The 24439-nt window shown below is 40.0% G+C and overlaps 1 protein-coding gene across 1 annotated transcript in view; it reads left to right on the top strand.

Moving 5' to 3' along the window:
• mok (MOK protein kinase) overlaps window positions 1–24439 on the top strand; it is an 86903-nt gene that overhangs the window by 51417 nt on the left and 11047 nt on the right. Inside the window, exons 8-11 of the mRNA XM_078233198.1 lie at window positions 2851–2952; window positions 6050–6223; window positions 8854–8974; window positions 10908–11093. Of these exons, the coding sequence (XP_078089324.1) occupies window positions 2851–2952; window positions 6050–6223; window positions 8854–8974; window positions 10908–11093 (583 nt within the window). The remainder of the gene's footprint in view (window positions 1–2850; window positions 2953–6049; window positions 6224–8853; window positions 8975–10907; window positions 11094–24439) is intronic.

Raw genomic sequence — 24439 nt, 5'->3', positions numbered from 1 at the left:
CCCAAATTTCCAGCCTATCTATATCCTTCTGTAGCCTCTGACAATGTTCTTCACTATCTGCAAGTCCAGCCATTTTCGTATCGTCTGCAAACTTACTGATCACCCCAGTTACACCATCTTCCAGATCGTTTATATAAATCACAAACAGCAGAGATCCCAATACAGAGCCCTGCGGAACACCACTAGTCACAGGCATCCAGCTGGAAAAAGACCCTTCTACTTCCACCCTCTGTCTTCTGTGACCAAGCCAGTTCTCCACCCATCTAGCCACCTCCCCCTTTATCCCATGAGATCCAACCTTTTGCACCAACCTACCATGAGGGACTTTGTCAAACGCTTTACTAAAGTCCATATAGACGGCATCCACGGCCCTTCCCTCATCAACCATTCTAGTCACTTCTTCAAAAAACTCCACCAGGTTAGTGAGGCATGTCCTCTCTCTCACAAAACCATGCTGACTATCGTTAATGAGTTTATTCCTTTCTAAATGCGCATGCATCCTATCTCTAAGAATCCTCTCCAACAACTTCCCGACCACGGACGTCAAGCTCACCGGCCTATAATTTCCCGGGTTATCCTTCCTACCCTTCTTAAATAACGGGACCACATTAGCTATCCTCCAATCCTCTGGGACCTCACCTGCGTCCAGTGACAAGACAAAGATTTGCGTCAGAGGCCCAGCGATTTCATCTCTCGTCTCCCTGAGCAGCCTTGGATAGATTCCATCAGGCCCTGGGGATTTGTCAGTCTTTATATTCCCTAAAAAACCTAACACTTCCTCCCTTGTAATGGAGATTTTCTCTAACGGGTCAACACTCCCCTCCGAGACATTCCCAGTCAACACATCCCTCTCCTTTGTGAATACCGACGCAAAGTATTCATTTAGGATCTCCCCTACTTCTTTGGGCTCTAAGCATAATTCCCCACTTTTGTCCCTGAGAGGCCCGATTTTTTCCCTTTTGCTCCTAATGTATGAATAAAATGTCTTGGGATTCTCCTTAATCCTGTCTGCCAAGGACATTTTGTGACCCCTTTTTTGCCCTTCTAATTCCTCGTTTGAGTTCTTTCCTACTTTCTTTGTATTCCTCCAGAGCTCCCTCCGTTTTTAGCTGCCTGGACCTAACATACGCCACTCTTTTCTTGGAGTTGTGAGGAGGAGATGGAGAATAGTAATCACTTTTTGAGAAATGAGCCTATTCACACCTAGTTCAGTAATTTTGTTAAAGACACTGACGCTGTCAGAAGTCATTCCAAATCCCTCACTCCCCCAAAATTATTTTTTGCTCGTGTAGAGGACCATGTGCTGGAATTATCTGTAGCATTTCGCTGGATTAATCATTTAGCTGATGGTCAGAGCCCTGGAAAACCATCAGGAAATGTAATATTTTGTTGCACTTTGGACTAGATGTTTCAAACAATATAAGCCTTTTCTGATGCATTTATCTGTACAGGTTCAATTTGACTTGCCCACCAGTCCATATGTGACAGCTGTACATGTAGGTGGAAGCTTTTGTCCCAGTACTGAAATTCACTTGAGAACGAAAGATGGGACAGGGGAGAAGTGATATTTGACCCTGGAGAATATTCTGGAGTACAAAAGCTGTGTTTCCTATAACCCTGTCTGTACAATTGGGGGTGTGGGGTGGGACAGGGAGATGTACCCCTTTGCTTACACAAGCAAATGGTTTGTCCCATTTCCCCCAAGCATTGCCACTAATGATGCAACTCACTGTGTTGTATTGCCTCTGGTCCTGTAAATGTTTCTTGTTCTTGTAGAGTTCTGGTGCATGCTGAACCCCTCTTATCCCACATTTGCTCACCATGTCCATTGATTCCTTGAGAGACCAAAAAATCTATCTCAATAATGAATGTACTCAACGATGGAGCATCAATAACCCTCTGTGGAATTTCAAAGACAGTAAAGAGTCTAACTGTCTTGGAGCCTCGGTACTTGAGTGTTGCGTGAACCTACTGCACAATGCAGGGACTTAGATTGTGTCAGAAGGCATTCTTGAGTATTGATTAGATAGGGGAATAGACTAGAAGTGACAGCTGGAATTCTAAGTCAGTAAGTGTGAGGTGACACACTTCGATTAAAAAAAACTAATAGTTATACTGTAAATGAAAGTGGGCTTTGTGTGGTGAAAGAACCAAGGGATTTGAGGGTACAAGTTAATTAACAGTAATTCAGGGTCATGAAGCAACAAAGAAAGGTTTGTGAAACTCTTGTCTTTTATACTTCAAAATAAAATCTAAGAGATAATAATGAGCCTAGATAAAATCTTAAATCTCAGTTACAGTACTGTGCCTAGTATTAAGCTGCACCCTATGTGAAGGATATTGTTGCTTCAGAGAGCACAAACTCAAAATGCTGTCTGGCTTGAAGTTTTCTTTGCATTAGAACAATGCAGATTATATGGTAATATGATGAAAATTTATAAAATTACGAAAGGATAGGATATGCTTGATAAAAGCCAACTGTCTTCTGTAGTTGAAGCATCATGATCAAACATAGGAGATTTAGAATGGAGGACAAGAGGAACCTCAATTATTCCAGAGAGAGTTGTGAGGCTGTGGAATTCATATCCAGGATTTGGTGGCTGAAGCGGAAACTGTCAACATTAAATATTAAATTGAATTGGTAATGAAAGGATGTGGTAACGAAATGGGTGAATTTTATTGAGAATTGATGGCTTGTGGGATGGGTAAATGCTGATATTGGCTGGGTGAGCCAAATTATATTTCTAATGCTACAGGAGATCCAATACATGTGCATACACAGCTGATTTTGATCATAGTGAAATGTGGATTCATTACTTAAAATTTATTTCAAAAACTTTTTACCCGCAGCCTACAGCCACTTTTTCCTGGTTCTAATGAAGTTGACCAAATTGCAAAAATTCATGAAGTTATTGGAACTCCAAACTCTGAAACCCTAAGGAAGTTCAAGCAGTAAGTACATCCTAAATTACAATAAACATTGAAACCGTTCAGAATTTTGATTTGGAACATTCACTTTTTCGTGGCCCTACATGATGCACATTACTAAGCCAATGACATCTGTGGTGGCTGGGCCACATTCATCGGATTGAAGAAAGTTCTATACCCAAAGACCTCTGTAAAGTGAACTTGTCATTGGGTCACAACCTGATGGACATCCATACTATTGCCAAACGGACCGGGAAACTTTCACCAACAACCATGACCTTTAGAGGGGATTTAGAAGACTTAAAACCCCCATCTCAGCCCGCTACCTTGATCTGCGGCAAATGCGGCAGAAACACCCAGGCCAGAGTGGGGCTCCTGAGCCACTGCAGATGATGTTTAAGTGCAGTTGGCTACCAACGTGCAAACTATCATCTCACAAGACAGGAGGCTGCCATCGCGAGACATAATGCATATACCAGGAAAGAACAAAAGGCGTACATGTTGACTGGCTCGTGGTTTTTTTTTCTCTTCACATCAAACATTTTTCCCTCCACAGGGCATCTTCTCTTGGTGACCTTATTGAGATCAAAATTTAACACGTACATATTACAGTTATAAAAATGAAACTGTTCCACTACTCTGTGGTGAGGTGCTATGGAACTTTGACATACAGCACTGCTAATTTTTAATTGAATGTCTGCAACTATTTATAGTTATGGCTGTATTTCCTTCTATGGTTACCATGTTGACTTGTCTCATGCAGTATGTAATTTGTTTGAAATCATTGGGGCAGAAGCATATGGGTGGGAATTTTCCTTGTAGATTTATTTGGATCTAAACAGGTTCTACAACCAAACCATACACTGCAGATGCCTTGCATTTGAGAATTAACATTTTAGTTCCAATGTAGCACTTCACAAAGGAATACATGAGGATTGCAAAATAATTTAAAGGCACTAAATTACTCTTACTTACTATTTTTGCATACTTAGCGTTGAGGTGTTTAACTTTATGTTAAGCTTTTTCTGAGCCATAAAACATGAAGCTGACAGATATTTTCACCTAATGACAGCACACAAATTCACCAGTTGATGTAAGTAATCAATGTACCTTTTCTTGGCAATAAGAACACGAGAAATAGCAGGAGTAGACCATACTATCCCTCGAGCCTGCTCCACCATTCAACGTGATTGTGGCTGATTTTCTGCCTCAATTCATTCTCCTGTCTGCTCACCATGTCCACTGATTCCTTGAGAGACCAAAAAATCTATCTCAATAATGAATGTACTCAACAATGCAGCATCAATAACCCTCTGTGGAATTTCAAAGACGAAGGAACAGCCTGTTCCGAAAGCTTGTGTGGCTTTTGCTGCCAAATAAACCTGTTGGACTTTAACCTGGTGTTGTTAGACTTCTTACTGTGTTTACCCCAGTCCAACGCTGGCATCTCCACATCATGAATTTCAAAGATCCATCCCTCTGATTTGAGGAAATTTCTCCTCATCTCAGTACTAAATAATCAATCCTTTATTCTGATACTGTGTCTCTCTGCTCTAGATTCCCCAGCCATGTGAAACAACCTCTCGGGATATTGTAGTGAATAAAAAATGTTCTGAAAATTTTAATTCAGTTATTTTCCATACAAATCCATATAACACAGTCTACCTTGTGAAACCCCTTCAGAATCTTGTACGCTTCAATGACACAATTTCTCACTGTTAATTCCAGAGATTATGGCCGGAATTCTCCGGCCATTCTTGCCCCGCTGCCAACGAGAATGGAGAATCTGGCGCCCAGCCAAATCTCCATTCACTGCAGTGGGACCAGAGAAACTCCGCTGCAGCTGAGGTCAGAGAATCTGGCCCTATAGGTCCAATGTACCCAGCTGCTCACCACTGGACTACCCACTCATTCTAGGGACCAATCTAGTGAATGCTGCTCTACTGCCTCAAGCTGCAAGGCAAGTATAGTCACATTAAAGAAATAAAACCCTAAAAACACGCCAAGCAGATGGAGTGAGAATAAATTACGGCCAAGTGCTTCAGTAAGAAAGTCCACATTCATTTTGGTCATATGATAGTATAAAACAAATTTTCCTTGGTCTTTTTGTTGACACTCATTGCTGAATATAAATTGGAAAGTATTAAAAGGAAACTTCAGTAGTCCATCATTGCATTTGAAGCACTTGGATATACCTTTGAGAAACATATGAATACATAATTGATTCTTAATTTTCCCTTTTCATTCTGATTTTTTTCTTCCTCCATAAGGCCTGCATGTTCTCTTTCTCTGTGAGACCCTCCGCATCCTAGTTTATCAGGCTGAAATTTGGGGTTTATTGTTTCTTTTTGGGAACACAACCTGTCACAATTCACAACCTGACCATGCAAATGTCCGTGTACCCACCTCATCTGCATTATTGTAGGTTTGAGCAAAGCGAATCCTGGACTGCTGTCTACTTCTCCAATCTACCTGCAGCCTACTCCTCCAATCTGCCAACATCCTTTGCACAAAGCAGGGTTGGGATGACAGATTTGTTTGGTGATCATCTAGCTTGCTCTTCGTAAAGGCATGCTGTACCTTAAAAGGAAGCTGCACAAAAATATTACTGCGATGTAAATTATCACAAAGTGAACACCCAGGTCACACAGAGCATTTCAGAGTAATGAATGCAGCACTGGAGGCATTAAAGCGTATTGGTTCTGCAGAGACCCTCTAGGATCACCGTCAGAAGGGGGTGGAACGGATAGTCAGGGAGGTCAACTTTCAAAGTTGGAGTTCTACTTTTGCTATTGGACTGAAGGTGATTTTACAACGTTTACAGCAGGGATCATTTGGTTAACGTATTCACATTATTAAGATCAAAATTTCTTTAAAGGGTTCATTAAAGCCCCTGTAATTTCCCTGTTAGAAATCTTTGTTTATTCATGTGATGTGTGGAGGTTGTCTAATGAAGATGCTTATGCAAGGTAGGGAATTTATAATACCACAGGTATTGAAGTTCAAACAATTATGTGTAGTTTCATCTGTTAATTTTTGTAATGTCTTTTACTTAATGCTTAAAGCTTTTTTTAGACTGTTTCAGTAAAATAATTACTATTTTATATGACTTTCAATGTAGAACACGGGCTATGAGTTTTGACTTTCCACAAAAAAAGGGAACGGGAATATCTTGTCTCATTCCACATCCTACCTCTGAGAGTATTTCACTGATGCATGCAATGATGGAGTATGACCCTGAAGAAAGAATCACTGCTAAACGTGCATTACAGCATCCGTATTTTCGTGAATTGAGGTGAGTTTGCAACCAGCATGACACTTGGTACTTCCTCTCATTCAGCATTACATCTGTCTTTGACTACAAAAATACTAATGCTTTTTCCAGATACTTCTTGTGAACAAACTCTTCTGCACCTGTCAATAGATGCATTTTCTACAATTGTATTGATATTTTAAAAATGGTTCCATTTAAAATTTGGTAAAATCATAACTTTTTGCTTTGCACTTTCAGAAATTGATTTGTGTTTATAGGTATAAAATTTAATGTTTCCTCCTTCCACAAAAGGAATGCTAAGTAGCACATTATGGATTGTTCACCTTAAAATTTACTTGGATAAAAAAGTAATATTTCCAGTGTTTGGGGTGAAATTTTATTCAGGGATTTCGAAAGGATAGTCATTATAATAAACATTACTGACATTCTGTTGACTTTGCTCCTGAGTTTTCCCATTGCGTGTCATCAGGACCCTGGGATAAAAGTAGTATATTCCAGAACATGAGCAATTCCATGGAAAGGGAAAGAAAGAACTTGCATTTATGTCGGACCATCTCTCATCTGAGAATCGTGTTAAAGTGTTAATTTATATAAATTAACATTGAAGCAGTCATTTTTGCTCTTCACTTTTGGGAGGTAAATATAAATACTTGCTGGATTAGATGCTTGAATTTACAAAGGAAAAAGTTTTTTTTCAACAAATCATGAACTTCGCAGTTCCAGAAGGTAGGTGAAAGTTAAATCTTCAAGGCATGAAATGTACCAAGTCTCTGTATATCTATAAACCAGAAAAAATGTGAATTTATCACTTGAAAAGATTTGCAGCCAATTTATTGAGCTGTGAAATTCAGTTCAATCCAATCAGATCTGCGAGTTGCTACAACAAAGAATTCTATCACGATGCTATTTTTCTTTATATCCGCATAGCATTTAGAACCTTTTCTAATCTCATGATAGTTTTGATTTAAGAATACTGTAATAATTAATATGATACTCTGTGAAGAAGGCCTATAGTGTGTTAGCTTTTATTAACAGGGGGTTGGAGTTTAAGAGCCGTGGGGTTATGCTGCAACTGTACAGGACCTTGGTGAGACCACATCTGGAATATTGTGTGCAGTTCTGGTCACCTCACTATAAGAAGGATGTGGAAGCGCTGGAAAGAGTGCAGAGGAGATTTACCAGGATGCTGCCTGGTTTGGAGGGTAGGTCTTATGAGGAAAGGTTGAGGGAGCTAGGGCTGTTCTCTCTGGAGCGGAGGAGGCTGAGGGGAGACTTAATAGAGGTTTATAAAATGATGAAGGGGATAGATAGAGTGAACGTTCAAAGACTATTTCCTCGGGTGGATGGAGCTATTACAAGGGGGCATAACTATAGGGTTCATGGTGGGAGATATAGGAAGGATATCAGAGGTAGGTTCTTTACGCAGAGAGTGGTTGGGGTGTGGAATGGACTGCCTGCAGTGATAGTGGAGTCAGACACTTTAGGAACATTTAAGCGGTTATTGGATAGGCACATGGAGCACACCAGGATGATAGGGAGTGGGATAGCTTGATCTTGGTTTCAGATAAAGCTCGGCACAACATCGTGGGCCGAAGGGCCTGTTCTGTGCTGTACTGTTCTATGTTCTATACACTAGCAGATATTCAAAAATGGTGGCAAACAGGTGCAGATAACTACAGAACCGTTAGTCTCACTTACATTCCATGTAAAACAATGAAATCAATTATCAAGAAAAAATCTGAGGATTTTTTGAGCAACTCTAACCTAGTAACCATCTCAAGAGAAGATTTTGTCTGCTAAAAATGCTTGATTTCTTTGAGGTAACAATATCCAAAGTGGACTGTTTGGAACCATATAACATGCTGGCATGAAAATAGAGCCACGCAGCACCCATTATACAGATTCCTAAGCCTCCAGTAAACAATCCTGAAAGTTCATGCTCAGTACAAGCCATAAGTATGGCACCCACCATTTTGCTTGAGGCCAAAACATTGGTGTGCATTGATCATGCATGAAATAGGCATTAAGCTTTTTGCATGTACAAACAAAACATAGCTGGTGATGACCTGGCTGCAATCAGAAAAAGCCAGGCATAACAGTCAGTTCTTAAAGGGACTGTCTATCTGGTTGCAACCAACTATCCCCCCTCCCTTCCTAGTTCCCTTTAACTAATTACCCGAAGGCCAATGGCAGCGTCATTTTGGCCCAGTCTTTCATTACATGGCACTGGCAAGCTGCATTAGTGTCCAAAGCTTGCTGGCTCAATTATATTGTGACCCAAAGCCCAAAATCTGTAAATAAGGTCCAGATGCCTTTGGCCTTGATATTCAGGCGTATGGACTTTTCCCTGTGCCCCCACCCCTACCTTGTGTCCAGTAAAAGCATTTTGAATTGATTTGATTGATTTATCAATGAATGGTGGAAATTGAGAGAGGGAACATTGAATGGAAAATGTGGTTTTGGGAATTTACAATGATAGAATTTACACAAACGTAATCACAATATGACAACTAGAGGAAGGTTTATAAACAGAAAATGCAGACTGATTTTAAAGTTTTTAATCTATATAGATTATTTAAATTGAAAAAGAATATTGGTTTATGTTAAGTAATGAAAATAAATATATACATTGTGATTTCTCTTTCCTGTAGATTTGCTGAGAAACAAGCTGCTACAATACAGCGTAGGGTTAGATGTTTAGAAGGGAATGAGAATAATCTAAGCCCAGCTGTCGTGCACAACCTCTGGCGAATCCATAAGGGTCGTAAACAGGTAAAGTGAGAAACATTGTCACTTGCCACTTTGCCTTACTCTGTTCAACCAGCTAATTAACTGTTCCACCATTAAATCAAATGCCAAATTTTTCTAGTGAAAAGTTACCTGAAATAAATATATAATTAGGATATACTGTGATTATTTGCAGCATATTTATATGGTTTAGAATGTTTCAAAATTGGAAAAGCGACTCTAGACCGATTTTTAAGCCGAATTGCTAATTTTAAACCTTGTTCTGGTCTTGTGTTTTGTTGTGGAGATGCCGGCGTTGGACTGGGGTAAGCACAGTAAGAAGTCTCACAACACCAGGTTAAAGTCCAACAGGTTTATTTGGTAGCAAATACCATAAGCTTTCGGAGCTTGCTGCTCCGAAAAGTTCCGAAAGCTTATGGTATTTGCTACCAAATAAACCTGTTGGACTTTAACCTGGTGTTGTGAGACTTCTTCTTGTGTTTTGTAACAGATTTAACTATTTAATACAGACATAACAGACAATATTCCTGAATTAGATGAACAAATCTAAACTGATTTTTTTTCATCTGGACCTAACATCTTTGATAAAGCAATAAAGCTGTTAGTATTATTTACTACCTAATAACAAGCAGGTGTTCATTGTTGAGATGGTAATCTGGCAGGGAAGATCGTCTACCCTTTATAGACACACAATATTCGTTCCATTATTGGATTACTGTCCAGGTGATGAAGATGAAAATTTTATTCAATATTTTTCCATAGAGTTATCAATGTTAGCTGAAGGGAAATCCTACAGTCTGAGTGTGCACAGTGTGGACACTTTCCCAGAATGCCTCTGTTGGGTTGTCAGCCAACGAAAAGCGTGATTTTCTTCAGCCTCATTTGATTTTTTTTTTAGTCATCTGAATGTTTTTCCAAAGTAATTGACATTTGGAAGACAATTTTCAAAGGCTTTAACTGGCTAAAACTAACATTGCACGTTGTTTAATGGAGAAGCTGCCCAATAGGTACATGGAGACGGATTCCATTTTAAACTTGAGACCCTACTGAAGTTCAGGTTCCCATGCCTTTGATTATCTTAAAATTTCAAAAGAGTTCAATTCTTTATTATTCTCAGTAAACGTTGGGGAAGATTTTGCAGATAATTGTGCACCATCTTTAAATATAATTTGGGCTCAGGCCTGTTGAATCAAACATGATGTTTTGTGTATTTTAAACATTACTTTAATTTTTTTAATGACAAACCTCAAACAGCAACTTTGATCAAAACAGTGAAGAGAGCATGCTATTTATAGGCAGCCCTTACCATTCAGGACACTATGAATCTTTTGTCATGGAAGCCATACCAACAGAGATTTTTTGCGCCTGTGGAGGATCCACTGTAGCTTCTCATAGGGGCGTGTCCTCTATCTTTATACTTCTTTCTTCTCACTGTTCAAAATACTCAGCTTCATGTGCCAGCAGCAACTTCCCTTTATCTCACAGACTTAACTTCCTTTCTTCATGCAATGAAGAATATGTAATGCCATGGAAATTATTCCCTGTTACTGAACTAGAAAAACATAGTCATTGAAACATAGAGGATAGGAGCAGGAGGAGGCCAGTTAGTGCTGCGAGCCTGCTCCGTCATTCATTACGATCATGGCTGATCATCTAACTTTCCTCCCACAGTCCAAAGATGTGCGGGTTAGGTTGATTGGCCAGGTTAAAAATTGCCCCTTAGAATCCTGAGATGTGTAGGTTAGAGGGATTAGCGGGTAAATATGTGGGGGTAGGGCCTGGGTGGGATTGTGGTCGGTGCAGACTCGATGGGTCGAATGGCCTCCTTCTGCACTGTAGGGTTTCTAAAAAAAAATAGCCTAATCCTGCTTTTATAGAAACATAGAAGATAGGAGCAAAGCTCAGTGGAGGATTGTTAAGCATGCAAAATTTATTTCAGCTTACAAATTATCCACAGGGAATTCCTATACGACGTCAAATTCCGCCGTATCCTGTGGAACTACCAAAGCTGAACGTGCCAGCCTCAACAAAGATTGTGGCTTACCCCAATCAAACTTTTAAGTCTGTCTTTCCAACAGCATCACGAGCTGAAAATGGAACTCTACCCCAAGTGCCATCCGTACAATACATTGGAAAAAGCAAGGTATGAAGTTTCATCGTTTATTCAGCTCTATTTAAAGAAAGGCCACATTAAAAAAAAAATTCTAACCATTTTGCACATGATACTCACTCCTAAAGATTTGTTGAACAAGCACTGTTCAGATTAAAGGCAATTTCATTGTCAGAATCCTGATATATTGATTTTAACCGTCAGTAATATACTACTTCTCTTTGGGTGTAATGATCAATTATTTGATTGAAAGTATACATACCATGGGTAACCAGCTAACCTACCCTGGAAAATTACAGGGACATCAACAGCTTCGTATTGTTTTAGTTTGAATCGACTGCCATTCCTACCTCCATTACAAGTGACATTTCCAAGCAGATATATTCATTTTGTTTTCATTGCTGAGGCATAGATAAATGAGGAAATCCTCAAGATCTCTACATATATCAAACAAAGAGGATGGCTAATTTCAAAACTATACACATGAAATCTGATTTTTTTGGTACAATTTATTTGCTCTTCCTAAAGGTGACTCATGCCAAGATGTTATTGATTTGTCTTTCATGCGAGACTTTTTTTAAACTGAGTTTTTTAAACTTATCCTTATCTGGTGTTTACATATGCATGCTTCCAGCTGTGTTTGTGTATAGTTCTCTGAAGTAGGAACATTGACAATATGTCAATGGGTAGAAAAATGGTAGTCAAGAGTAATGTGTGTCCTTTAATAGGAAAATGAAATGATAGACTTGTTCATAATTACTTTGTATTAGTCTTCACAGTGGAAGAAGATTGCATACCTAACTTACCAGGGAAATGAATAATGAATCAAAGACTGGATTAAATTTAATGCAGGCAAAAAATACAGTATTAGAAAAACTAACAGCCCTAAAGATTGGCAAATTCCCAGGATCTGATGGCTTTCACCTCAGTGTTTTAGAAGACTTTGGTGAGGAAATTGTAGTAGCTTTAGCCATAACCTTCCAAAGCTCAATTCAAAAATTGTCCTTTTAGACTGGAAAATTGCAAATGTAGTGTCAGTATGTTTTTAGGAAACCCTGCTGATGTTGTGTGCGTGAGTGTTCCAATCTGAAACACTGGTTTCATATGGTGTTTTTCTTTGGATATTAGCGAGAAACGTATGCGGAAACAGTGAGAATGCAGACTTTTCTTTTGTTAAGTAAACAAATAAAAGTATTTATTAACATAAAAGAAAGATAACAAAACGTTACAAAGAACAATCTTCAGCAAATTAACAGTAAGCACTAAGTCCTTCAAAGACTGAAAACCCCAAAACACCTGTTTCCCCCGTACCTAAACTCTGTTGAGGTTCTGTTTCCCAAACAACAACCATAAACCGATTTGTTAAGTCTAGCCAGTGATTACCACACCGTACAGCTTAAGAGACCAGGACTTGGGAATGGTCTTTGGTTCAGTGAAGAACACCCTGTTCCCGATTCTTTCCTTTCTCTTGGGTGCTGCCGAGACATGGTTTAAAAAAAAAACAAGGCAATTTGATTTTATTTGTGCAAAAAAAAACATTTTAATAGCATCTTATTATTTCATGGCAACATATGAAAAATGAGAGAAAGAAACCAGGAAATTCTAGATCTGTTGGTCTAAAATTTGTTGTGGGTAAACGATTGAAATCTGTAAGAAAGGTTAGTGACTGAACACTTACAGAAATTTGAGTTGATTGCAGATAGCCACATTAATTTTTAAAGAGCAGGTCATATCTATTGAAGCCAGTTGAATTTTTTGAGGTAGTAACCAGGGTATGGATGTAGTTTATGTGGAATTTGATAACATTCCATATAAAAGGTTGTTAGTTAAAATAAAAACTCATGGATATCATAGAATCCATGCAGTGCTGAAGGAGGCCAATCGGCTCGTCAAGTCTGCACTGACCACAATCCCACCCAGATGCTATCCCCGTAACCCCACATATTTACCCTGCTAATCTCCCTGACATTAAAGGGCAATTTAGCACGGCCAATCAACCTCATCTGCACATCTTTGAATATGATGGCAAATTGTCGACCTGGCTAGAAAATTGAAGTGGAGTTGCCGACATTGGACTGGGGTAGGCACAGTAAGTAGTCTCACAACACCAGGTTAAAGTCCAACAGGTTTATTTGGTAGCACTTTGGTAGGACTTTAACCTGATCTAGAAAATTGAATGGATAGTAGAAGACGGAATTAAACAGAATATACAGCACAGTAAAAGGTTATTTGGCCCAACCAATGCATCCTGACTTTTATGCTGTACTTGAGCCTCCTTTCATCCTTCCTCATCTAATATCTCATCTAATAATAGCATAACCTACTATTCCCTTCTCCCTTCTTCTTAGGCAGTCTCTTGGAATCGAGGATGAATTGCTTTCACTCTGGTTTGATGGCGGTTAGGTCCAATGCGCAATCTGCAGACTCTGCCACATGTGAGGCAGGTGATGCTTGGAGAGTCGGGTAGACGAGTTATTTGGAGATTTGTGTGCTTTCGCTGAACCCTTGACTCTACCCGTATGTGTTCCTTACAAAGTCTCTTGATGTATTTGTGCCTTCCTGAATGAACCTTTTCCAATTTAGTCAGTCACAAGCCAGAGACTTTCATGGGTCGGTGGTGATAGTTGACTTCTTCAGGGATGCTTTGAGAACATCCCTAAACCATTTTCTTTGTCCTCCTGTGAGTCTCCTGTTGACCTGGTTCTTCAGTTGGTTCAGGATTCTGTTGTTAGGCATATGAACGATCTGCACAGTGGAGCTGGATTTAAGTGATTAGCATCTCAATGTTGGGCATTTTAGATTGGAATGCAACTATAATATTCACCTCAATTACTCCATGTTGCGTAGCTGGATAGACTGGGACTTTTTTCTCTGGAGCGTAGGAGGCTGAGGGGTGATCTTACAGAGGTCTATAAAATAATGAGGAGCATAGATCAGCTAGATAGTCAATATCTTTTCCCAAAGGTAGGGGAGTCTAAAACTAGAGGGCATAGGTTTAAGGTGAGAGGGGAGAGATATAAAAGTGTCCAGAGGGGCAGTTTTTTCACACAGAGTGGTGAGTGCCTGGAACAAGCTGCCAGAGGTAGTAGTAGAGGTGGGTACAATTTTGTCTTTTAAAAAGCATTTAGATAGTTACATGGGTAAGATGGGTATAGAGGGATATGGGCCAAATGCGGGCAATTGGGATTAGCTTAGGGGTTTTTTTTTAAAAAGGGCGGCATGGATAAGTTGGGCCGAAGGGCCTGTTTCCATGCTGTAAACCTCTATGACTCTAAGACTCTATGTTATTGAGTTTCATATTCTCAACACTCTAGGTAAACAAATTTCTTCTGAATGTCCTATTTGAATTCTTGGTGACAATCTTATTTTGATGGCCTCTAGTTTTGCTCTTACTCACAACATTCTCTCTGTGCCTATTCTATCAAAACCTTTCATTATTTTAAAGCCCTAAAGAGAATACTGGGAATGGTTATATACTCTTATTGGAAGGAAGTACCTAGGGGTGCCCGCAAGGCCCTGTCTAGGGGCTTCAATTATTCACTCTGTTTCTTGATGAATAACTTAGGTATAATAATATAAAACCATATATCCAAGTCAGGCCATTCAGAAATATCAGGAAACGCTTATACATGGAAAGGATGGTAGAAGAGGGAAACTCTCTCCCACAAAGAGTACTTGGTGCTAGTTTAATAATTTTAATCCAAGATTGATAAAACTTTTGCCAGCCAAAGGTATAAAGGAATATAGAAGGGCGGCACGGTAGCACAGTGGTTAGCACTGCTGCTTCACAGCTCCAGGGACCTGGGTTCGATTCCCGGCTCGGGTCACTGTCTGTGTGGAGTTTGCACATTCTCCTCGCGTCTGCGTGGGTTTCCTCTGGGTGCTCCAGTTTCCTCCCACAGTCCAAAGATGTGCGGGTTAGGTTGATTGGCTATGCTAAAAAAAATTGCCCCTTAGTGCCCTGAGATGCGTAGGTTAGAGGGATTAGCAGGTAAAATATGTAGGGATATGGGGGTAGGGCCTGGGTGGGATTGTGGTGGTGCAGACTCAATGGGCCGAATGGCCTCTTTCTGCACTGTAGGGTTCTATGATTCTATGAGAACAAAGCCAGATGGATGGAATTAAGATACACATCATCCTTGATCTCATTGAATGGTGGAACAGACTCAAGGGAATGGTCTACCTGTGTTCCTACGCATCCTGCTCAGTGAGTGTCCTGAATTGTGGAAATTTTGTTCTACAGATATATGCTTATTAGGAATCTAGTTCACACTAAACAACCTCATTTCGCAGAAGCCCTAACTATAAATCCTCCAAAGATCTCTTGCCTCCGAAGCCATTACTTTCGACTGGAAAATTGAACCTCCCATTCTGTTATTTAAGAAAGGTCATGATGTGGAGATGCCGGCGTTGGACTGGGGTAAACACAGTAAGAAGTCTAACAACACCAGGTTAAAGTCCAACAGGTTTATTTGGTAGCAAAAGCCACTAGCTTTCGGAACAGGCTGTTCCTTCGTCAGGTGGGTGGGAGTTCTGATCACAAACAGGGCACAAAGACACAAACTCAATTTATATGAATAATGATTGGAATGTGAGTCTTTACAGCTAATCAAGTCTTAAAGGTACAGACAATGTGAGTGGAGGGAGCGTTAAGCACACGACAGCGCAGAGTCGCTGAGCAGAGACTGATAACCAGGCTCCGCACACATGAGGATGGCCTCAACCGGGATATTGGGTTCATGTCACACTATCTGTAACCCCCACAACTTGCCTGGATGTGCAAAATCTCACTAGCTGTCCTGTCTGGAGACAATACACATCTCTTTAACCTGTGCTTAATGCTCCCTCCACTCACATTGTCTGTACATTTAAGACTTGATTAGCTGTAAAGACTCACATTCCAATCATTATTCATGTAAATTGAGTTTGTGTCTTTGTGCCCTGTTTGTGATCAGAACTCCCACCCACCTGACGAAGGAACGGCCTGTTCTGAATGCTAGTGGCTTTTGCTACCAAATAAACCTGTTGGACTTTAATCTGGTGTTGTATTTAAGAAAGGTGACAGAGAAACACCAGGGAAATTTAGATTAGTTAGCTTAACACCTGTTTTTGAGAAATTGCTAGAGTTTATAATTAAGAATGTGATTGAACACTTTGAAAATTTTCAGTTGATCAGAAAGAACAAAGAAAATTACATCACAGGCCCTCCAAGCCTGCACTGACCATGCTGCCCGACTGAACTAAAACCCCCTACCCTTCTGGGGACCATATCCCTCTATTCCCATCCTATTCATGTATTTGTCCAGACGCCCCTTAAAAGTCACTATCGTATCTGCTTCCACGACCTCCCCCGGCAGCGAGTTCCAGGCACCCACCACCCTCTGCGTAGAAAACTTGCCTCGTATGTCTCCTTTTAACCTTTGCCCCTCGCACCTTAAACCTATGCCCCCTAGTAATTGATTCTTCCACCCTGGGAAAAAGCTTCTGACTATCCACTCTGCCAATGCCCCTCATAATCTTGTAGACTTCTATCAGGTCGCCTCTCAAAGAGCCAACATGGATTTGCAACATAGAATCATTGAATCCCTACACTTCAGAAGGAGGCTGTTCGGTCCACCAAGTCTGCACCGACCACAATCCCACCCAGGCCCTATCCCCATAACTTGCCTCGTATTTACCCTCACTAACCCCCCAACACTAAGGGGCAATTGAACATGAACAACCTAACCAGCACATCTTTGGAGTGTAGGAGGAAACCGGAGCACCCAGAGGAAACCCACGCAGACACGGGGAAAATGTGCAAACTCCACACAGACAGCCACTCAAGGCCGGAATTGAACCCGGATCACTGGTTCTGTGAGGCAACAGTGCTAACCACTGAGCCACTGCGCCGCCCTGCATGTCTGATGAATGTAATTGAATTTTTGAAGAGGTGGCTAATGTGAACAGGGAATATCTGAATGTTATTTTGACTTCCATAAGGTATTTGAAAATGTTTGCTCATGTGAACCCCGTCAAATTGAAGGCAAATTATTGATCTGGTTAGGAAATTAGCTGAGTGGCAGGGGACAGAGCATGGAAATAATGGGCAGATACTCTAATTGTCAGGAAATAACTAGGTGTGCCCCACAAGAATCTGTTGGGGCCAAAACTATTCACTTTATTTATTACCGACTTAGATGATGGAAAAGAAAGCCACATTCCAGATGGCACAAAGATGGGCTGCATTTAAAGCAGCATGGATGAAAGCATAAAATTAAAAGGAGATATTGATAAATTAAGTGCCGAGCCAAAACTGTGACAAATAGATTTTATTTTAAGCAAAAATGAGGTCATCCACTTTGAACCTAGAGAGGATAGAACAGTATACTTCCTAAATTCTGAAAAGCTAGTAATAGTGACAGTCCAAAAAGACTTGGAAGTTCCGTTAATGGATCATTTAAATGTCATGAATGTGAACAGCTACAGAAAATTAATGAGAAAGGTCACTGGAATGGTGGATTTTATATCTAGAAGAATAGAATACAAGGGGGTGGAAGCCCTGCTTCATCTATACAAAGTCCTAATTAGACCACACCTGGAGTATAGTGAGCAGTTCTGGGCACCACATCTTAAGACAGATATATTGACCTTGGAGGGAGTAGAGCATAGATCCAGCCTCCCATCCATTTACTCTGTCTACACTCCCCGCTGCCTCGGCAAAGCAGCCAGCATAATTAAGGACCCCACGCACCCCGGACATTCTCCCACCTTCTTCCTTTGGGAAAAAGATACAAAAGTCTGAGGTCACGTACCAGCCGACTCAAGAACAGCTTCTTCCCTGCTGCTGTCAGACTTTTGAATGGACTTACCTTGCATTAAGTTGATCTTTCTCTACACCCTAGCTATGACTGTAACACTACATTCTGCACTCGTTTCCTTCTCTATGAACGGTATGGTTTGTCTGTATAGTGCGCAAGAAACAATACTTTTCACTGTATGTTAATACATGTGACAATAATAAATCAAATCAAGATTTACCAGAGTGATATCAGGACTCCAAGGACTAAATTGCAAGGATAGATTACACAAAGTAGGATTGTACTCTCTGGAATTTAGAAGGTTAAGGGGTGAGATTATCCAGGTTTTGAAGATATTAAGGGGAATAGATAGATAGGGTAGGCATTTAGCCAAAGTCCACGAGGGACAGTAGGCATCTGTCTGTGTTAGAGAGAGGTAACTGGTTACATATATTGAAGGGCACCTCCATAACAGGCTTGAGGCTGGTGAGGAGATGGGTCCCAAGTCTATCTCAACTGGAATGGAAGCCCACATTGTTTGTGTTATTCTGAACCACATGCTAGTCATTTAGCCAACTGAGCTAATTGGCCTCAAGCAGATAGGGTAGATAGAGAGAATCTATTTCCACTGGTTGGGGAGACTAGGACATCTACGGAATTGTCTAAAAATTAGAGCCAGATCTTGCAGGAGTGAAATCAAGAAACAATTGTTTACAAAAAAGTGTTGAGAGAAATCTGAAACTCTCCTCCAAAATGGCAATTGATACTAGAATAATTATAAATTGATAGATTTATGTTATCTAAAGGCATTAAGGGATATGAGAGTAAGATTGGGTATATGGATTATATCATAGATCAACTGTGATCTAATTGAATGGTAGTTCTGGAGCTCATGTTCCTATGTTCCTTATTGCTAGTAGAGAAAGACAGAGATATAAAATTTTCATTACATCAATTTAGTGCACTTATTTTGTCACACTATCTTGTGCACTGATTATTTGCCCAGCATGACATTGATTACTTATTCATCTTCCCTAATTTCCTGTCCGTTATATTGACCTGCAATATGAACTTGGTTACTGACATGTATTTCCAGTCCTCCATCACCATATGATATTTTGAAGTGCAAGGCCTACACCAATCTTGGTACACGAGATCATTGCAGCTAACTCATCCACTTAAATGATACATGACTACCAAAATATCAAAGACTGGTTCTTCGCATTACAAGGACATGTTAGGGTCCAGACAAGCATAAAATATACTCTCAGATCAGGTAGAAAATTGAAGGTGAGAAGAAACACCAAGCAATTGCTGAGCGTGTTCTGCAACAGCTCACAGATGGTGTCTTGAAATAATCTCATGGAGCATCAATCTGCCGATGTATCTAAGACTTAATATAAACATAACAACAGGGGAAGATTAACTGCACGTGGTTTGAGCTAGGAGATTTTCTCTGTACAGTGATGTGATGTTGAATGAGAAAATCCAAATCTCTGGTGGATAATGTAACGTTATTAAAGAATCATATTTTGCAGAGTTAAGAGAAGGTACATTTTCAGTGTAATAAACTCGCCATCTAATTAACAGAAGGCATAACACTACTTCCTTGATAAAAGAACTATTATTTCTTATTTATCGACATTAATTACATGATCTATTAGCTCTATGGATATCGGTAAGAAAACATCAAAGACCTTTAACAAAACTTGAGCTAATTTAATCACTAAGTTGTTTCTTAATAAGTAGAAGGATACTTCGAGCAAGTTAGAATTATTGGATTGTGCTTGTTACTATAATTTCTGTCGGTATATGTAAAATCATGGGCGTGTATATGATTTTACTCTGTACACTATTAATATTCTTTTGAATTTAATTTGCTTTGTCCTATTACAAACATCCTTTGCTATTTAAATGATCATATAAGTTTGAAGAAAGGCAGTTGCTCCTAACTTATTTTTATTAGTGATAAATGTCCTAGCAGCTGAGTGAATCAGGCTACAATATAGCCTCTTATTATCGATATTTTAAATATATATATAATTATATTTAGACCACGTCATAGATGCTCTTCTATAATTTATAACATTCATTTCAAAGTTGTCTTTCTTTTTATTATTGTTCTCTATTATGGGTGAGATGTATTCAAATCCTGAAGGATGATATTTTTTCAGTTATTTCCTTTGCAGTGTTTACCTGATTTTGCATGTGTTCAGGACTCAGCCATACTTTTCCTCATACTCCAGATTTGGAATTGGTTTTTCCAACAGATGTTCCTGCTGATATTCACACCCTTTGGCATCTCCTGTACAGCACTGGTTTTCAAATTTGTATCTCTTATATAGTTCTATTATGTATTTTGTGCACAGTTGGCTGGTTGAGAGAAACAATGGTCTTGACTATAAGATTAACCAAAGATTAATTCCTCTGAGAAGGAATTTCTGTTTTCCATTCAGTTGTGGCTCTTTCTTATGACCAACAGAAGAGCTTTGGCAGGAATGAGTTAAAGTGATAGGCCCAGAAATACACTTGTAGAAGGCAAAGCATCAAAGACCTTTGCGTGTATGAGCAAGAAAAGAGCATTATGTTTGTTTTTTTTTTCTCTCTTTCCCTTCAACCCCCCCAAAAATAGGAGGATCCATTCAAACTTTCTACTCTTCAGAACAAGGTTGTGTCATTCAAGACCACTGATGACTGGAGATAAATTAGTTTAGGTAAGATTTTCTTTTACATGCTTCTGGAAATCCCTAAATTGACACCGACCAGCGCTTTTTAAAAATTTGGTTCATGGGATGTGGGCGTCGCTGGGCCAGAATTTATTGCCCATCCCAGAGGGCATTTAAGAGTCAACCACATTGCCGTGGATCTGGAGTCACATATAGGTCAGACCAGGTAAGGATGTCAGATTTCCTTAATTAATGAATGAGATGGGTTTTTACAACAATTGACAATGGGTTCATGGTCATCGTTAGACTTTTAATTCCAGGTTTTTTACTGAATCCAAATCTCACCAGCTGTCATTTGAACCTGGGATCCCAAAGCATTACCTTGGGTCTCTGGGTTACTAGTCCAGCGACAATACCACTACGTCACTGCCTCCCCTCAAACGCGTTGCAAACTTTTATTTCTAAACTTCAAATTTAAAAAAGCCAATCAGCAAATGTAACAAATAAATAAATAGTACTGCAACCAACACATTTCCTAATGCAAAAGTAATGAACATGGTGTGCTGGGAGATGGGAGAATTCCATTTTGAATAAAGCTAGACGTACGCTATTAAAGTTCATAAATCAACTAATTTTATTTAAAAGAAATGAGAAAAACACCATACGTATCTGTTACAAAATTCTAATGAGAAAATCAAGTACCATGATTATTCCTTTATTATCAACATTTTGAAATATATTTAACATAAAATATTTAAATATTAGAACATAACACTAAAGTCCATGGGCAAACCTATTAACTGTACAAAATAATTAGAAGGGATTCAACCAAAAGATATATTGTGCATTGACCAATAAGTGATGTAAAAGAATGCACCAAAGATCCACACCTTGCAATGTGCATTATACCTATATGTGCAGAAAAAGATAAACTTGAGAAAAAGTTTAAACAGGAGGTAGGGGTAGTCCATATGAGCAGGAAAGGGAAAATCAGTAACTCAAAGTAAATGAAAATGCAGGATATAGAAATTGGCCCACGAAAAATGAGGGCAAAAAGGCCTTATGATTTAAGTCATTCAATATACATCATATGTGCATAGGCCTCTCAGTATCATAGGCCTATCATGTTTTGTTAGGCTTCTTTTCCAAAATTTTGCTACCCTAAATGTTGCTCCATTAGGCCATTTGCATTCAGGAAAACTAGGTCAACATTGAGGCTGCTACCAAAAAGAATCATAGAATCCCTACAGTGCAGAAGGAGGCCATTCGACCCATCGAGTCTGCACTGACTCTCCAACAGAACATCTTGCCCAGGCCCACCCCCACCCTATCCCTGTAACCCCATGCATTTACCTTGCTAACCCCCCTAACCTAAACATCTTGGGACACTAAGGGGCAATTTAGCATGGCCAATCCATCTAACCTGCACATCTTTAGGTCATACCTGAATTTATTGTATTCCATTTTTTATTGTATTCCATTTTTATTACTTGATGTTAATATTATTCTTTATTTTAATTTCTTCCATTGTTTCATTCGTCCACTTCTAAATCTCACTTTCCATCTTGTTCCCCCACCCCACTAGGGCCATCTGCCACATGCCTCAGGTTGTCCTTTGACACTCTGCACCTTTGTTCTGCCATTTACACGTTCCGATCTCTTCATGGATGCTATTATCAGCATTCTCAGCTTTTATCACCACCATATACATTCACTTTATCTTTTTGTCTGTGACATCTTGGTTAATTACACAACCCCTCCTTCACTCTTACAGGATAAATCTCTTTCCATTTTCTTTGTCTTCAGCTCTGATGAAGGGTCACCCAGACTCAAAACGTTGGCTCTCTTCTCTCACCACAGATGCTGTCAGACCTGCTGAGATTTTCCAGGATTTTCTGTTTTTTGTTTCAGATTCCCAACATCCGCAGTATTTTGCTTTAAACGGAATCTTTGGGCCCTATTTTACCATTTTGATTCTAAGTGCTGGGTGGACTTGAACTTTCAGCTCTGACTTTTAGACCCCTTCTCAGACGCCCCCATACGCACTCTGCCTGCAAAAATATCAGCGATTCCAAATCGCGCTGTAGAAACCTGTGGGCGGGGCTTAATGCACCCGAAATCCTGCAGCTCCAATCGACGCCTCCAACTGCGCATGCGCAGACAAAAAATGATAGAATGCCGCTCCCCTGCCACATTGCTCCCGGGCCAGATAATGCCCCCCCCCCCCCCCGGCCCCCACAGACATTGCCCCATCCCTCCCCAACATTACTGACCCCCTTATCCCCCCCACCCCCCAGACTGATTGTGGGCCTCTCCCCCCTTTCCCCCGACCGATCTGAGGCAGAGTGGCAGTAGACCCCCCCCCCCACTGATCTCAGGCAGAGTGGCAGCGGACCCCCCCTTCTTCCTGCCCCCCCCAACCAATCTCAAGCAGAGTCCTGTCGGACTCTAGGCACCTACCTCTCACTAACTGGAGCACCCGAATCAGACTTTTGTGGAGCATGTCTGTTTTGCGCCGATTCTGGATGGGCAAACGTGGTGGTAAAGGGGGAAGTGCCAGTAAAGTTGGGCGTGCAGCCCATTAAGTTAATTTAAATGCATGCAAATGGCCGTCGGGCGCAGTCCCGATCGCAGCCATTTTCGGGCCTTGGTAAAGGGGGAACTGGCGCGGAGGCAGGCGCGGATCGCGCTAAAAGCACCTGACTTTATCAAGTTTTCGCCCCTGAAAACAGGCGCAACGTGATAATAAAACTGGGCCCTTTATCTTTACCTAAATTTGTGGGAAGGAGAGGTTATTTTATACATCATATGCTGAGACTTTTCTTACTGGTGCATTAAATTATCCAACGACAGTAATAGTCTAAATCTTTTTTAATTAGTTGTTGCTTTATTCAATTTCCCCAGGACTCAGATATTTAAATGACTGCTCTCATTCTAAGCTTAAATCTCAGCTCCCACTGCTGATTTTAAGTCTCATCTTTCATTTTCTATTCTGTCAAGAAGAAGAGTTACCATTTAAATATCACAGCCCTGTGGGGCATGGAAGTAGTTGACCAAAACACCCATTAAAAATATTCAGGCTCCTCCTGAATTGATATTTGACATTTTAAAAATATTCCCTATGGTAGTGGATGGCTTGAATTTATCAAAGTTCAAAAATATTAAGATTACATAAACAACACAATAAACTGACAGTGCTGGATGAATAAAGCAGAGAGACAGCTGACAGCTGATAAAATTGCACTCATTCCTTTAGTGCTATAGGGCTGGATTTTGCTGTTAAAATAATGATGAGGCTGACCGTGTAACCATTATTAAAGCGTCAATCTTCTGCTTTCGGTAACTGCATGCGTGCAGTTCCTGCTCCTCTAGCTGCTGTGCTGTAACCACATCTCATCAAGAGACCTGGCATTGAAATAAGTGGAACTGGATGGGTTTGCTGTACTAATGTGACAGATAACCATTAACCTCACCAAGAAAAGTCAGAGTTTGTCTTCCAGTATAAGAAAAGTTTTAGCTGCACGATCAGTCTTACTGCCAAACAACCTCCCTGACTTAAAATGAACTTTTATAATTGTCGTTACATCAGATTTTAATTATTGTTGCAGATATTAAAAAAGGTAACTCACATTTTCTTCATTTTTTCTAATCTTCACTATGTTGTTCATGTTGTTTAAATTTGGAGGCATTCAGCGTGGCATGATGCAGAGCTAAAGAACAAACTAGATGCCAAGACTGATAGGTTGCTGTTTAAATATTACAAATTTAAAAGAATTGTTGAACAACAGCTAATAGGCTCTAATGAAGCGTCATCTAGACTTGAAACGTTGGCTCTATTCTCTCCCCACAGATGCTGTCAGACCTGCTGAGATTTTCCAGTATTTTCTGTTTTTGTTTCAGATTCCAGCATCCGCTGTATTTTGCTTTTAGCTGA

This window comes from Mustelus asterias, chromosome 18 (genome assembly GCF_964213995.1).
Source record: "Mustelus asterias chromosome 18, sMusAst1.hap1.1, whole genome shotgun sequence".
Taxonomy (NCBI): domain Eukaryota; kingdom Metazoa; phylum Chordata; class Chondrichthyes; order Carcharhiniformes; family Triakidae; genus Mustelus; species Mustelus asterias.
This window is presented reverse-complemented; position numbering and strand designations above follow the sequence as displayed.